General features: G+C 40.6%; 1 protein-coding gene across 2 annotated transcripts in view; it reads left to right on the top strand.

Annotated features, from left to right (window-relative positions):
- The window catches only part of RBSN (rabenosyn, RAB effector), a 307,004-nt gene that overhangs the window by 181,759 nt on the left and 109,545 nt on the right, over positions 1 to 15,700 (top strand). For both annotated transcript variants that reach the window (XM_069206303.1, XM_069206304.1), the window contains one exon: positions 10,650 to 10,736. In XM_069206303.1, the coding sequence (XP_069062404.1) occupies positions 10,650 to 10,736 (87 nt within the window). The remainder of the gene's footprint in view (positions 1 to 10,649; positions 10,737 to 15,700) is intronic.

The following is a 15,700-nucleotide window of genomic DNA, read 5'->3' as shown; positions in this document are numbered from 1 at the left end:
ATACCACGCTACCCCATGACACATGACCATTTACACTCGACATTACATTCACAGTCTTGCTCCCATCGGTTACTCTTTGTATCTCTAGGTAGGACATGATCTTTGCATCTCTAGGTAAGATATGATCTATCACACACCACATATAGTTCCATGAGCTTGTTTAATTGTGTTTGATAGTTATACAATGTTTATTAAGGATATTCATATGTCTCATTTGGCAATAAAACCCAGACGATGATTGCATGGCTATCATTGTAATGCACACCACCAAGTCCTGCATGCAGTGGCATGTTATTTATCATTGTAATGATTTCACTTGATAGTTCAGATGCCACACATAAACTAATAAACATACATAACAGAGATAAGCATCTAGATCGTACCTGCTCCTTTGAAAAATCACCAGCTCCTCTGCACTAGCATGCTTTTTTATTAGAAATTGCTTCTCAAGCGCAAGTGTTTTCTGGTTCAAGGTGGGTGGATCTCTGAATCCTTGAGGGGCTTCCGAACCACATTCTGATAAAGGTTTTCACCTTTATATGTTTCACTTTGCTGCATTTGCCATTTGAAAAGGTCTGTCTAATTTCCACTTTCTTTTTTTCCACCTTAGAAAAGGAATTTTCATCAGATTCCCTATTTATGAAGTGCCTGTCTTTTGAGAGCGAGAAGACCCACATAAAGCCATTGTGTAGGCATTTCACAATCCTCCACTTGACTTTGAGAAGGTCATCACTGAGGCATTTGAAGACAGGAAATAGTCAATTTCACGGCACTCAATATTCAGGTGTTCTACTTCAGCTCATTCAGTATCATCAATCACTTCACCATGTCCTTCTAAATGGTTATTGTATTCTTCTCCTTCATTATCACTGCAAGACCGCTTGTGATGGTTCTTCTGCGGACCAACTGCAGGTCCCACTGGAGCTTCTTCCAAAACCGTTGATGTCTTAAAACATACCTTGATGTCTCCCATTAGAAAGGTGCCGGTTCTGTCAGGCACATTTCTTCGTTCAGCCATCCTGGGTGTTCAACCACCGTGATTAGACCATAATCGGAAGAGTAAGAGGATAAGTTCTTCTCCAACTTCTTAATCTAGCCACTTAAACAAAGGGCGCAGTAGTGAGTGATTGGCGCTCCTATTTCAGAAAGTCTGGCCTCAGTAAATATATCACCACGGTGCACAGAACTCTGGTTAGAGAGATTATTTCAGGGCAAAATAATTGATTGGCTATCTCATTTTATAGTAGATACTATTAATAAGGAAAACGTGGAGAGAAGATTGGAAATTTACTCAAGGGAACAAGAAAACGGTGAGCTCCCCTCGGGTTTAAAATGAGCACTGGAATCTGCTAATTAAACAATTTAAATCGATGAAATAACAATTCATTTGTTAATATATTTTATATATTCAACTAGATCTCATTCTTCAAAATACAAGAGATATTACGAAATCATTAAAAGAAGTAGTGATAAAGGAACTAGTAAGTCAAAACCAAATTAAATGAGGGGACATACCTCTAATTAATGGGGGTATAAGATGGCACGAAGAGATTACTTGTAGTTATTAAGGAGAAATATATGCATTTTTTCCAATAACGGTTTAATGCAATCTAATTTACAAGGTGGCCGCACTTAATCTATTATAATAGGTTTCTATACACTATTAAACGATTAACACTTGAAGGGTGATAAAACTAAACAATTTTTTTTTTCACTTAGGCTCACGTTAGAAGGTATTATTTGAAAATAGTAAAATGAGGTAACTTATTGTGGTTCTCACCCGGTAACTTGGTTGACACACGTCTTAACTGTATAAGCTACAGATATTGTTTTAGTTGGAATTGTTTTTGTAATGTATGATAATATTGTTCTAGGAATCTGTGATGAAAGTTTACTGACAAGAAAGTCCTGAGGAAATCCTAGGGGTACTCCCCCGGATGAAACATGTGTTGACAATGGTGCAATTGATGGTTATAAGAATGGATTGATTGGATTTATTATGTGATTTTGAATATGAACAATTAATTTGGACAATACATATAAAGAGGGAGTATTGTTGGATAAGAGTCAAATGAATTTATACCAAGAGTATTACTATTTGTTACACTAGTTAACTATGATGTTAGGTAGGTATTGACTTATAAAGACACATGTTATTGGTATATTAAATTTAAAATACTTCGTGTGCCATTACTCTTTAATATATTCTTAATCTAGCCAGTATACCCCAAGCATAGTCTTCTGTTCTGACACATCCACGTCACCTGCTAGATCTCTAGCTCTCTATGAATGCTATATGCTCAATGGCCTCCTGATTAAGATATTATGCACTTGCACCGAAAGCCTCAAACGTGACTCTGTAATTATCTCACCGGTTACAATGAAGCCTGCTTTACCATCTAAAATGTCCACTATACTTAGCAGGGATAGTATAGGATTCATGCTGCTGGACCAAAGGTTTGTTGTACTGCTTCAACAGCCTTTAAATTGGTTAGGGCAGCAGTTATTCTCTGGAATTAGGATAGAGCCCTGTGAGAGGCAACACCTTTGCAGACAACATCCGGAAAGAACACAGATGGGTCGTTGAAGTTGTACAGGAAATGTTGCTGGCATCTAACCAGCTCATTAGTGCCTCTGTCGACTGCAGATGGAGCAGTCTTAGAATTCTGCCGCAAAATTTAATTGAAACCCTTTTCCTGGCTTTGTTTAACATCTCTTAAGCCTGAAGCTCAGCTGACAATTATGAATCTGCCCTTCACGGATTCCATCATTGTTTCTCTTTATATAGATGAGGACATGCTGAGAAGGAGGAATGAGTCTGAGGCGCTCTATGCTGTGGGCCTGGAAGAGAGGAAGAAGTTCTTCAGATGATGGTATAAGACTATTACTATTCACAGCAGTATTTTCAACCCCCTTGTGATCTTTTCCACCACGTTCTCAAGGGTAACAACTGGAGCCTCCCTATTAGAGAAGATCTGCAAGAGGTAGAGGATAGAATCATTCTTCTTCTTCTGGGAATGATCAGTCTTTCAAGACATTGACTGCCTCACTTCTCTGTCTACCACAGCAGTTGGAGGAAGTGTATCAAACCATCTCAAAGAATGACACAAGATCACACAGACAAATGGATTGGCAAATTACACCAAGTGGATATTCTGTTCAGTTCAAGTCATCTCTGCCATCCATTCACCAAAAGCCAACACCAAGAAACCCATGATGTGTTTCACAAGAAAGTTTTGATACTACCCCCAAGAAGCGTGCAGCAGACTCAATTGCTCCATCTTAAAGAGGAAGTTGCATCTATTCAGGATATATTTTGTTTTGAAAAAACCCAGAGAAGAATTTAGACGGGTCCTGTGCCTCAAAATGGACAGTGGATCAAGAAACAGAAATTTTGAATGCTTGCTCTGTCTGCCAGATCAATATTCAGATTTTTAAGGTGTATTTTCTCTTTGAAGATTCATACTCCTACGAAAAGATTGAGCCTGTCGTTAACTGCAGAGCTGTGTCCATACCCTTTGGGGCCTCCTCATTGTCATCCTTGCAGAAGATCCACAGCTGGCTCAACTGTGACCTCTTAATCTTCCTACTCCTCCAAAGATAGTTATACAGCAGTCAATGTCACCTGTATGGAAATTGAAAATATCTTCCTCCTCAAAACCCTAAATGTCTTTTGATGGATTTAGGCCCTCCACATATGCCTAGAAAGCGTAAGCGACACAGCTCTCCACCACTAATACCTTCTATGTTGTGGTGCGATGATGGGAATTCAATATTTTTTTATCCACCACATCTACAGGCTCACTACAAAGGGTCTCACCACTGGATGATAGAACCACTTTTCATGAGGTATTAGTGAGGGAATTGAATTTTCCCATGTACGCACCTCAAACTTTGGTGTCTGTGATAATCAAGGCACCTGAACCAATAGGATCTCCAAGGCCTCTCTTACAATTGGTGCCGGACTTCCTGGTATTGGCATAGGGGAAGGTTCACACCTGCCAAGGTCAAAAGGAGCAACTCCACGTAACTCCATGTCTGCTAAATAAAAACAGATTGCTCTACAAAGACCCAGACTTCTTAAAGATAGTTCCCAAACTGCATTCTGTAATACTGCCGGTTAAGCGAAGACATTTTTCTGCTAGTAGAAAGTCTGAAAAAGAGCTCTCCATGTTGCTGAAGCAACATACAATCAAAACAGTTTTTACCTCAGACGGAGGGAGGTAATAACTCAAGATATTTCCTAGTTCAGAAAAAGGGACTGAAGAGGGAATTCTGACAAATATTTGTTCTGCGTGTGGGGAAAAAGTCAATCAAAAGGAAAACATTTCATATGCTAGCTCACCATCAAGTTTTCCATCATTTTCCATTGGATGTACACTGGGGGTCAGCAAGAAGCCTACTTCCACACCATTAGCAACAAAGCACAGGAAGTTCCTTGGATTTGTTGTTGGAACATCATCGTACCGAAATGCAGTGCTTGTGTTTAGTCTGAAATCTGCCCCTAAAACATTTTTGATATGCGTGGCATTTGTAGCAGCTGACCTTCAACTTCAAGCCTTTACCATCCTAGTTGGTTGGCCGATAGAGGCTCCAGAAAAAAATTAAGCAGGGTTTTCGAATGACAGCCTGGAGTTAGAGTTAGAGTTTCCTACTGGGATCCATGGCTTCCTGAATTTCATTTGTCCCGAATGCAAGACTATGCATGAGGCCTTTCTCGCAATGTTTGGTATGTCACTCTTAAAAGAAGAGTGCGTGCATATTGACAATATTAAAACAGTCTCTTTCTTGCTGGTGTGAAAGAGTCTATCTCCTCCCACTTTGTCCCTTTTTCATCGGACTTTTCCAACCCATACAATTGTGACAGGGGTACCTCTTTCAGAATGTGGTATGAGGGGGCTCATTCCAGCTATGTCTTTGCAAAGCCATAGGTCAAAGAATGTTTTCACTACATCAGTTACCTAAAATTCTAGACAGGCCATCTGCCTTCAAGCCCTTTACACAATCTCTATCAACGAGCAAGATTCTTAGTGAAACAGACGGCACAAAGACCATGCAGTTCCTGAACAAACACAGACACAAGAGGTTAAGAACACTATTATTGGAGTCACAGAAGATCCTGTTGTGGTGTCTTATCAATAATACCATTTCAATTGCCAGAAATCTTAAAACAACAGACTGATTTCCTGCGCTGATTTTACAAAGAAAAAATCTACAGCGCAACGTTCTTCAACAGAGTTTCTCAGAATGGGGCTTATTCAAGAATGGATATTTTTGTAAGGTCCCAAAACAAAAGATTCCAAGACTTCACACACAGGATACTGCAATTAGGTTCACTGGACAGTGCCCTTTTGATGAAATGTACAAGGGCATTACCTCATGCTTTTAATCCAATTTCACCAGCTGTCATACTGAAACTCTGAAATTGTCAAGTGAAAATGACGCTTGTTATTACTTGAGACTGGCTAAGTCTGTGGTGGTACCCCGACCTGTTAAAAAAATGTCAGTCAAGTCACAAATGGTTGCCTTGCAAGCCGCATAATTCACCAGATTCCACAGTCAGATATTCTACCCACACCTGATATCATTGAATTTGGCAACATGCCACTGAGATCAGAAAAAATGAGCTTGCAAATCTGCCCCGTTTCATCCTTGGGCATTCTATGGCAGGCTAAACACCCTTCTACCAGGGCTTGCAATTTGTTCAGCTAGAGGTTTTGCTTGAGAGGAACAGTGCAAACCTATCACATGCCAGGAGATGACTCTGCTGCATCTATCACATTTAGCTCAATCACAAATGCAGTTTCTGTCAGTCACCCTTGCAGCTATAATAGATTACAGTGAGAGTTCTAAGTAAAAAAAATTCATGTTGCAAAATATTTTTTGGAAGGGCTGAAGAAAGCCTACACCTCTGGGAGCTCAGTTTTACCCAGTCAAAATGACTGGGTCTAACTTTTGAAGCAATTTGCAAGACCTCATTGCAGCATCTATCTTGGAAGACTGCCTTTCTAGTAGCCATTACTTCAGCATGTAGGGTTAGTGAAATTCATGTAATTTCTGCAGTTGAAGCCTTTAGTGTGTTCCATATAAATAGAGTGGTTTTAAGAACCTTGTTTCCTCCTGAAAGTGGTATCACAATATCATGTTATGCAGACTATTACCGTTCCAGTTTTCTGTAGCAAAATGTCTTCAACAGCACAGCGTTCCTCACACTCTGGATACCAGGAGAATTCTTGGCTAAGAAACATTCCTCAACCAGACATATGCAAGGCGCCAGTTGCAAATCAGTCCACCCTTTTACAAGACATTATTGTCTTGATTCCTATACAAAAGCTGACTCTAATGTGAGTCAGACTACACTAAAACATGCTGTCTGTTGGCTCTATATTCTGAGCTAAATTAGTCTCTCATGTGACTTATAGTGTTTATTCTTGATGTCCAAAAGTAGCAGTGGTGATATCACTAGTCTGCTGCTCTGTTCTTACTTGACTGTCACACATCCTGTGATGTAAAATAAATGGCAGCCCTGGTTTTGTATCATAGGAATCTTCATTGATTTCATAAACTATTCTCTCTTCTCGCCCTCTATAATTTCCTGGACATGCAGTGCAATATATAAACTTCCCAATTGTTTTCTTTGTCTCCACTGCACGCTTAAAAAAATACTGTGTGGCAACTGCCAGTACAAGACACCATGGGTAGTTGAAGTCCCTGGAGCCTTGAAGGGACAAGATATTTTTTTTACTCTTATAATGTGGCTGTCAAGTTTCAGTTTTCCTCTTCATTACTTAGACTTGTAGGCATTAGTTTGTGTTCCGGGTGCCTCGGTGCGGTGTTGATACTATATGCAGTCTAAAAATTGGAAAACCTTGCCTGTGTTAGACGGTTGGAGAGTGCTTTGCAACATAAGGAAATTTTGGAGATTCTGTTTATATATAGAAATGTGCATAATAGCATCAAGTGTTCTGGAATCCTGCACATAGAGGGAATTTGCGCTGATGCGTATTTCGAAGACGATCCCTATGGTTGAGAACCAGGACTATAAGTAAGTAACCATTTCTTACATTTCGCCTGTGCATACCTTTAGATTATTTCATCATTGTCCCTGAATGAATTATACAGAAAACCTATCAAGAACTGCCTGTCTCCTGTGCATGCCCCGTAGTTTCTTCTCTGTCACTACTGAGTGGACTGTTCTGATTTTTGTGGCTGCCTACATGCCTTCAGTTTGGCCCATGCCATTTCTCAGTTGACTCCAAAGAGAATTTTCAGTGGCTTCCTGTGAACTAAAGCATTCGTATGAGTTGCTCCTCCCACGCTCAAACTCAACAAGTAGCCATAACTTTCCTTTGTGTAATAGGGTAGGCAAGCCCACATGCAAAGCTATCTTTCATACTACTTTATTCCACTCCAAGCGTAAGTGCAGCCACATGATTGTGACAAGGTGTACATTCCGCTAGTCATTGAACATGACAAAGTACACTTCTCACACAGGCTACACTCGTTCTGCTTTAAATTAATGTAAAGATGGTGTGGTCTATACCTCACCCGTCTCTTTCTGTTGGATGCTTATCTACTGTGAACTACGTGAGAATAGAAGCGCCACTCTGGTCAGTCACATACAACAGCAAAAGGCTTCTCATATAAGCCACATTGCAAGTCAACACTTTTCCAAATCAATAGTTGCACACTGTCTAGTGTGCTACCTGTCTGACTTTGCAATTCAAATCTGCGTCAAGTGTATAAAGCACTAATAAATGGAATTACAATATAATACGAGGCTGCCAGAAGTAACACCGCACTTACGTTTATGTATAGAAGGATTCTGTAGTACCGCAAACCTTGCTTAACATCATATTTAGACTATGTAAACTTCTTACCCTCCTCCACTAAAACACTGATAATTAATGTCCTGGAATATCTCCCTCTCCCTTTTCCTTTCTCCCCATCTCTCTCTTGCTCTACCTGTTGTGCCCTCTCCCTCTTGTCAGTCTGCCTCATTCACAGGATATGGGACAATGGGGCCTTTAACGTACCTAGAGTCAAGTGCTTTTTCTTAGGCCAACTAAAGACAGTGCCAGTCTGCTGAGATGTATGCTAGTATGAGTTCCATTTTCCAAAGTCAGCTAAGCCAATTGCCTTCCTCTTTTGCAATGTTATAACTCTGCTCACATTTCTTTCCTGAATTACTGTCAAAGCCACATGCTTGAGTGCACAGTAGCCATTAAAAATGGATTTAGTATTACTAAGGCACTTGTCAGGCTGTGGATAAAGAGGTGACCTTTGGGTTGAAAACCATTAAGACTAGTTGGGAAATATAGGATTAACCTCAATCCTTCTAGGCGCTGATTGTGCAGCTACGAAATAATGTTTTCCGGGACGGGGGCTATCGAAGGGGATTTCTTCTATTTAATGGGCTGTTTTCCACTGGAGCAAGTGTCTCATACTGGGATACAGGAGGACTCCGAGTGAGTAGGAAAGCTTGTGTGCCCAGGGGACAGTGGAGGTATTTTGATGGTTGAAGTAATCATTCTGTCCCAAAACAGTGCCACCTTCCCCCCACTCATCTATTACTTTACGCAGAACAAATAAGAGAATTTAGTTGAGCTTAACCATTAGTGCCCTAGTTGGTAACTTTTAAGGGAGATTTGCACCCAGCTTTACCTGCTCAAGACAAGTTGTGTGGCTATTAGTGAAAGGGACGAGTCCTACCATTAATACAGCAAATTGCTGCACATGTTTATTCGACATACTAACCTAAGCCTTGCTTATATGGTAGTTGGAACCAAAAAGCTACAAAAGCTATTACGAGACGAGGTCTGAAACACTTGCACACATGATTTCTGTGCATTTGTACCTAACTCTAGTAGGCAGTCACACTACTCTGACCTCAATCAGCGTACTCTCGAGGCCACTTCCCAGTGTAGACTGGTTGTCTTAGACAAAATACCCACAGCATGACTGACTTCATTAGGAACAGGAAGCTCTATGTAGGACTGAATTCTTGGTTCTTTATTGACTAGCTCCATAGTTTAAAAGTAGCTCAGTTCAATAGGTAGCAGATGTTCCAGAGTTCATTCCCAGTCCCGATGATGACCCACCATTGATTTATTTCTACAATTGGGTCGAAACGTCGACATATCATTGAATGTGGAATATAAAACTGTAAAGAAATGTTATGTGACTTCAGGGCTTCCCGGATTGACGGAGCTGCTAGAAGTCCATATTGTTCTTAATCCACCTTCTGTACATATTGTATATATCACCTTCACTTCTCTGCACAATATTCACTTTCACTGGTTTTAATTAGGAGCACCTATCTAGACAAGTATAACCTTGTGTTTGCAATAACATGTTAAGAAGATGCATAATGCAATAAATCACTATTGATGTTACATAGATTGTTACACTTAGAATTATTTAGTTACTAGATTACCGTGGAAGTCTAGGTGTACTTCCCCCTTGCTTTGACCATTATTTCACTTTTATTTACTACCCTGGTCAAAAGGGTTAGAGGGTACCTGCCTCTTTGTTTTTTACTCGCTCTCGCTACCAAAAGAGAGCAGCACAGTAACATTGGAACTTTTCAGCACTGATGTGAACCATCAGAAACTGCTTGGAGCTCAAGTTCTGGTTTGACTTGACTTTCATGCCCTCGTAGTCCAATAAAGTTTATCTGTAGAAGGAAAATTACCATTCTCCCGTATGAGGGGAGGCATGCTATAACATCTCCAAAGATGGGGATCATGGAACGGTTATAGAGGCCTTCTGAGTTGCGATATTATCTTTGAAAATAACTTGCTGCTAACAGCCTTAGTTTATATAGGTATACCGTGCTTTGCCTAGAGCTCTGCTACATAACTTAAAGCTGTATCTTTTGCATAAATGTATGCCTTTTTCAACCTTTTGTTACTAATTATCTGGGTTTGTCCTCAAAAAGCAGATGTTCCAAAAGTAGTCTAGTGTTCTCGAGATCTCTAAAATAACTCTGTTTTCTGATAACTCAGAGCAAATTATTGCAATGTGATTATTTGAGATGATGCACAATTTTCACTCTTACATCCATTTTGTGTTCAGTCTTAAGTTGATGATAAGTCTTTTAAGCCAAACAATGTATTGCTTGCTGGGGACAGTCTGAAGAGCTTGAGCTGTTGAGTTTAGTTTTTCAGTCCAGAACATTTGATGAGATCTAAATGAATGTTCACCCTATTCTTTCAGTAGGCAACACTTTGGTTCCCTATGTGCTATGATGTGGGGTTCCCTCCCAGTATATCTACTTTAACATTGTACACAGAATGTTTTCCATTCTTTCTTCAAAATCAGATCATAAACTCAGAAAAGCCATCGAGGTTGCTTGCACCGTCTCCTTTTTCTCATACAACTTCTCCTAGTGCTCATTGGGAGTCCTGCACAAGCCGTTTTGGAAAGTTGGAGTTGACTTGAGAATTAAATTTCTGTTTGCACACATGAACCTTCACATATTTCTTTCTACTCCCACCCCACCTGGAAGCTCTGGCTTCACTAATTAGTTCTTGTTGTGCTGAAACGTATTAATGTCTTCCTGTTATATACGTGCTTAGTACTGTTTTTATCTGAGGCACTAAAACATCCCACGTTGCAAATGTTTATACTGTTTCAACATTCCTCAGTGCAGGGGAGACAACCTACAATCTGGATCATGCCAACGACTTGCGTGTCGAAGTGCAGAAGTTGTATGAGTTGATTGATGCATTAAGGTAAGAAGAAAAAAAAGATTGGGATTTGTTTGGCTCTTGTACATTTCTTCTGTCACTTCTCCTATACTGTATGCACACCACTGGACACACATATGTCTGCTATAAAACATGTAATGCTCCCACTTATTTGTAATTGGCACCTGTAATTTTAAGATTTCAAATGTTTGTAGTAAGTTTTGAAGAAAGATTAGCTGAAAGATTATGACTTTGACTGCTTATGCTGATCTTATTTTAAATATTATGCAAAACAAGGCCTTAAATATTTAATTGATCCTTTCAAGACGCTGACAAATCTTAGAAACATGAAAGTGATAGCTTCAATTCAGTAAAAATTCAAACGTTTTCTTTACTTTAGGATTTTTTTTTTATTTTTATTTTTTAGCTTTTTTGCCCCGTGTTTAGGCCATGCCCAATAGGGTTAGTCTTCCAGCCAACTTTTCCAGTGATGCTCTGGTGCTTTAAATGTGGGATCTTCTACTTTATTCCTCTGCTTGTTTTTCTCACCTTCTTGTTTTTTGTCTTTGATTGATGTCACTGATTTATAAATGGTCCTGAGCACAGAACAGTTATATTGATTGACCAATTGTCTGTCTAGTTGTTGCTGTGAGCTGCTGGTTTGTGCTATACCAGGAGGATCTTGTAGAATGCCTGATGTAAGGAGACCTTTAGTCATTTTGAGTGTTTGCATCGTAACTCCAGTGGTCCTCACAATGATATGTGAAAAGTTTTAGTGTTGAAGACAGAGCTTGGAATGACATTGGATCCAAGATGCATGCTCTTCTCCCTACACTTCAGGGTAAATTCATAGTCCAAGATAAAGCTTAGAGAGCACTCTGAAGTGCAACTTATTTCCACCTGATGCACATCAAAGGTTATGAAGCTGGAAGAGTTCAAACAGCACACTTGAGCACCAGGAGATTGAAGTGGCTGGCACCTTTGAAGAAATTGTGATGTGAAGCAGCAAGCTGGAGTCCTGTCCAAGTATCTTACATGAAGGATCCCGCTAATGATGTGAAGGGACTCAGTTCAACAGGAAACTGCTGTATAGTGACAATTTACTAAGATGGTCCCCATCGCATGAATTAGGACTTCGGAGGACTACTGAAAAACTGGAGACTTGTCTTCTTTTTTGTCAAGCTGAGACTTGACAAAAACATCTTCCATCTTGAAAATAAGTTATAAAAGGGCCGAAGGGGACTATGCACTGAAAAGTGGAAGGAGTTACCAAGATTGTGTATACTTCTAAGAGACAAGAAAAGGAGGGCGACAAGATACATTTTTTGCTCCTAGATCAATCCTCAGAAGAAATGGAGATGACAAGGCATTTGGGGAAAAATATCCTTTTCATCTCCTGTGTGGCTACTTGCCTTTGTGATAAAGTGCACTCTGGCCACTGCCACAGATAGACAAGAATATTTCTGTTTTGAACTATTAAATTTGATACACCGCAAGAAACAGTAAGGACGCTGGAGGGCTCTTCTAAAAACTCCTAGGCAACCTCATAGACTAGATAACAAAGTGAAAGCGCAATCAAGGAGAAACAATAGGAATTGTTGAGGACCCACTGATTCTTGTATGTTTCAATATTGATCATAATGTTGTAAAAAAAAAAATCGCAAAAATATTGCATACAAAAATATGGATATTTAGGGGGTCAGCCCGCCAGAGTTCCCCCCTCCGAAATACCGCTCCGCGGTCGAAAGACCGCAGAGGGTATTCTAAGTTTTTCCCTGGGCTGGCGGGCGGTCGCCAAAAGACCGCCCGCCAGCCCAGGGAAAAACTCCATTCCCACGAGGATGCCGGCTCGTAATCGAGCCGTCGGAGTGGGAAGGTGCGACGGGTGCTGTTGCACCCGTCGCGTATTTCACTGTCTGCCAAGCAGACAGTGAAATACTTGTAGGGGCCCCCAGGGGCCCCGCGACCCCCCCTACCGCCATCCGGTTCCCGGCGGGCGGACCGCCGGGAACTGGATGGCGGTAGGGGGGGGGTCGGAATCCCCTCGGAGGCGCAGCTAGCTGCGCCGCCTTGGAGGATTCCAAAGGGCTGCGGTACACTGGCGGGAGACCGCCAGTGTTGCCGGTCCGACCGCGGCTTTACCGCCGCGGTCAGAATGCCCTGCGGGGCACCGCCGGCCTGTCGGCGGTGCTCCCGCCGACCCTGGCCCCGGCGGTCTTAGACCGCCGGGGTCAGAATGACCCCCTTAATGTGTAAAGTGTAACCAGCCATAGTATTGACCTAGAAATATTGTTTAAATAATAATATCATGGCAAAAAATGCTGAAAACAAAATATTGTATTCCAGAGAAGATGTGGGACATAACCAAAATATTGAAAATGAAAATAGTAATGGATACTGGGATTTGTAGTCTTGGTCCATATGAATGTAAACCCTTTCTGAAACAGACTTCAAAAACTAAAGAATGACAAGCACAAAAATATATTTGAGTACCTCTAATGAAGAATTATATATTAGTATTACACTTAAAATATAATTATTTAATATTTATCAATTTACACGTAACCTCTATAAAATTCTGTATCCCAAAATATATGAAATCATTACCTAATCAATGAAATGCAAACAGTTAAATAAGAAAACATTACTTAATAATTAAAAGCTATATAAAAGACACCAGCCCCCTTTACAGATCTAAAACGAACAATTAGCAAGTAGCAAAGAAAAGTAAAAAATAAAAACAAAAAATAAAAACCGAAACAACCAACACCTTCTCCATCCAATTCCAGTCCCATGAAAGTTGGATGTTTGACTTGCATACCTTTTGGGGGTCTGTTGTATCATTATAACTGCAATCCCACAAACAAAAATCCAAGGGGATTCATTTACTATTCTAAGTGCAAACACAGAAACCTCAATAAATAAGGTATGCTAAAACCCCAATGTGACTAAAAACACCTCAAAAACCACAGAATGTCATAGGTAATTACTTAAAACATATCACCTACACCCCTAAATAGATGAACCCTAAAAATAAAAAAGGACAATATGAACGCAATCCACCCACATCTTTTTTTTTTTTTTTTACAAATGTTACATTTTCAGGTCGAGTGTGCAAGAGCTTTTCGATCTATAATAAGAAATCTGTGAGCTTTGAACCTCGCCCACCTCACGCCCGTCACTTTCATTCGTTCGTGGGCTTGCCTTTCAAAAATCCCTTGATGTCATTGGTAAATGCTTTACATTTGTCCCGCCTTGGGGCGGTTTTGCGGACTGACCCTGTTACATGGATTATTGCACAATTGCTGATATACTTCAGTGTGGGCAAACTATGTTTTTCTTTGTCTCGCCCCTTCATGCTCGATGGCGCTCACAGCATGAACAGCACAGACCAGCAGCACAACTCCATCGGTGGTATTGAAGCGCTGGTCACATTGTTCACAGTTACCTAATTAGAGTCATTTCTTTTGTCTCTCCCCTTCATGCTCCATAGCTTTCACAAAAACACTTGTAATTGATAAATACTTTATGTAAAAAACACAGAAATCCTCAAAAGGGCTCTCCTGACACAGCAGGAGAGCTGATACTACAATATTCACTGCCCTTGGGAAACTCGCCCCATAATACTTTGCAAGCATTCTTTTACAAAACATTTTTACCCATAGCTCAGGCTGTAGTGGTCTTAGGACAATGGAACCACCAAAACGTTCTGCACGGCACACTCTTTGTGTCTACATCATCTCTGGGTGCCCACACTAAGTTAGTGGGGACCCTAAAATAGTAACCCTCTCACCATTTAGTGTCTGTTTAAGCTCTCTCATGGCTGGAACTTTTGGTTTACAGCTGAGAGTAGTTTGTTAAGGGCCTTGTTTGTAATATCGTTGCAGTAGACCTGCCAGCGCTGGGAATGTGTAATGCACTATGCCCTCTAGGGGCAAAATATATGCTTGTACTGCATTATTTTCTGTCATTCTGTTTTCATGTGGTTATGCCCTCTAGGGGCCAATTAAATGGTTACATGACTGTTTCTTATAAATACTATTTTTACTGTGATGTCCTCTAGGGGCTGTTCTGAGCATTACAGACCACGTACTACAATACTTGCAGCACTCAGAAACTCGCCTCATAATGCTTTGCAGGGCATTCTTTTATCAAAATGTTTTGCCCATAACTCAGCCTGTGGAGGGACCCATGACAATGGGACCATCACCTAAACCTTTAGCACGACACACTTTCTATCTACATCATCTTTGGGTCCCCACACTAGGTTAGTGGGGACCCCAAAATAATACCCCTTCTTACCATTCAGTGTCTGTTTAAGCTCTCTCATGGCTGGAGCTTTTGCTTTACAGCTGAGTAGTTTGTCTTTTAAGGGCCATGTTTGTAATAGCATTATAGTAGGCCTGCTAGCCTTGAAAATGTGTAATGCACTGCGTCCTCTAGGGGATAACTATGTGGTTGCACCACTTATTTTCTGCCATTCTCTTTTCATGTGGTTATGCCATCTAGGGGGTAACTATATGGTTACATGACCATGTTTCTTAGAAATGCTATTTTTATTATGGTGTCCTCGGGGGGCTGTTCTCAGCATTACAGTGAAGATACTGCAGTATTCGCGGATTTCAGAAACATGTCCGATAATGCTTAGCAGGACATTCTTTTACTAATTATGTTTGCTCATAACTCAGCCTATGGCGGTACTAGGACAATGAGACCACCTTCAAAACGTGTTCACCACAATGGCCTCTTTCTTTCTAGATCATCTCTCGGTCTCCAAACTAGGTTAGTGGGGGACCCCAAAATAATAACCCATCCCACCATTCAGCGCGTTTGTAAGCTCTTTTATGGCTGGAACTTTTGTTTTACACTTGGGAATAGTTTGTGTTTTAAGGGCCTTGTTTGAAAGCATATTCCAGTAGGCCTACTAGTCCTTTAGTTAAACGAGGGCCACTGGAATTATGTGACAGAAAGGACAAAAATATGTAGCAAGGTTGACCGATTAATGTGGC

This window comes from Pleurodeles waltl, chromosome 9 (genome assembly GCF_031143425.1).
Source record: "Pleurodeles waltl isolate 20211129_DDA chromosome 9, aPleWal1.hap1.20221129, whole genome shotgun sequence".
Taxonomy (NCBI): domain Eukaryota; kingdom Metazoa; phylum Chordata; class Amphibia; order Caudata; family Salamandridae; genus Pleurodeles; species Pleurodeles waltl.
This window is presented reverse-complemented; position numbering and strand designations above follow the sequence as displayed.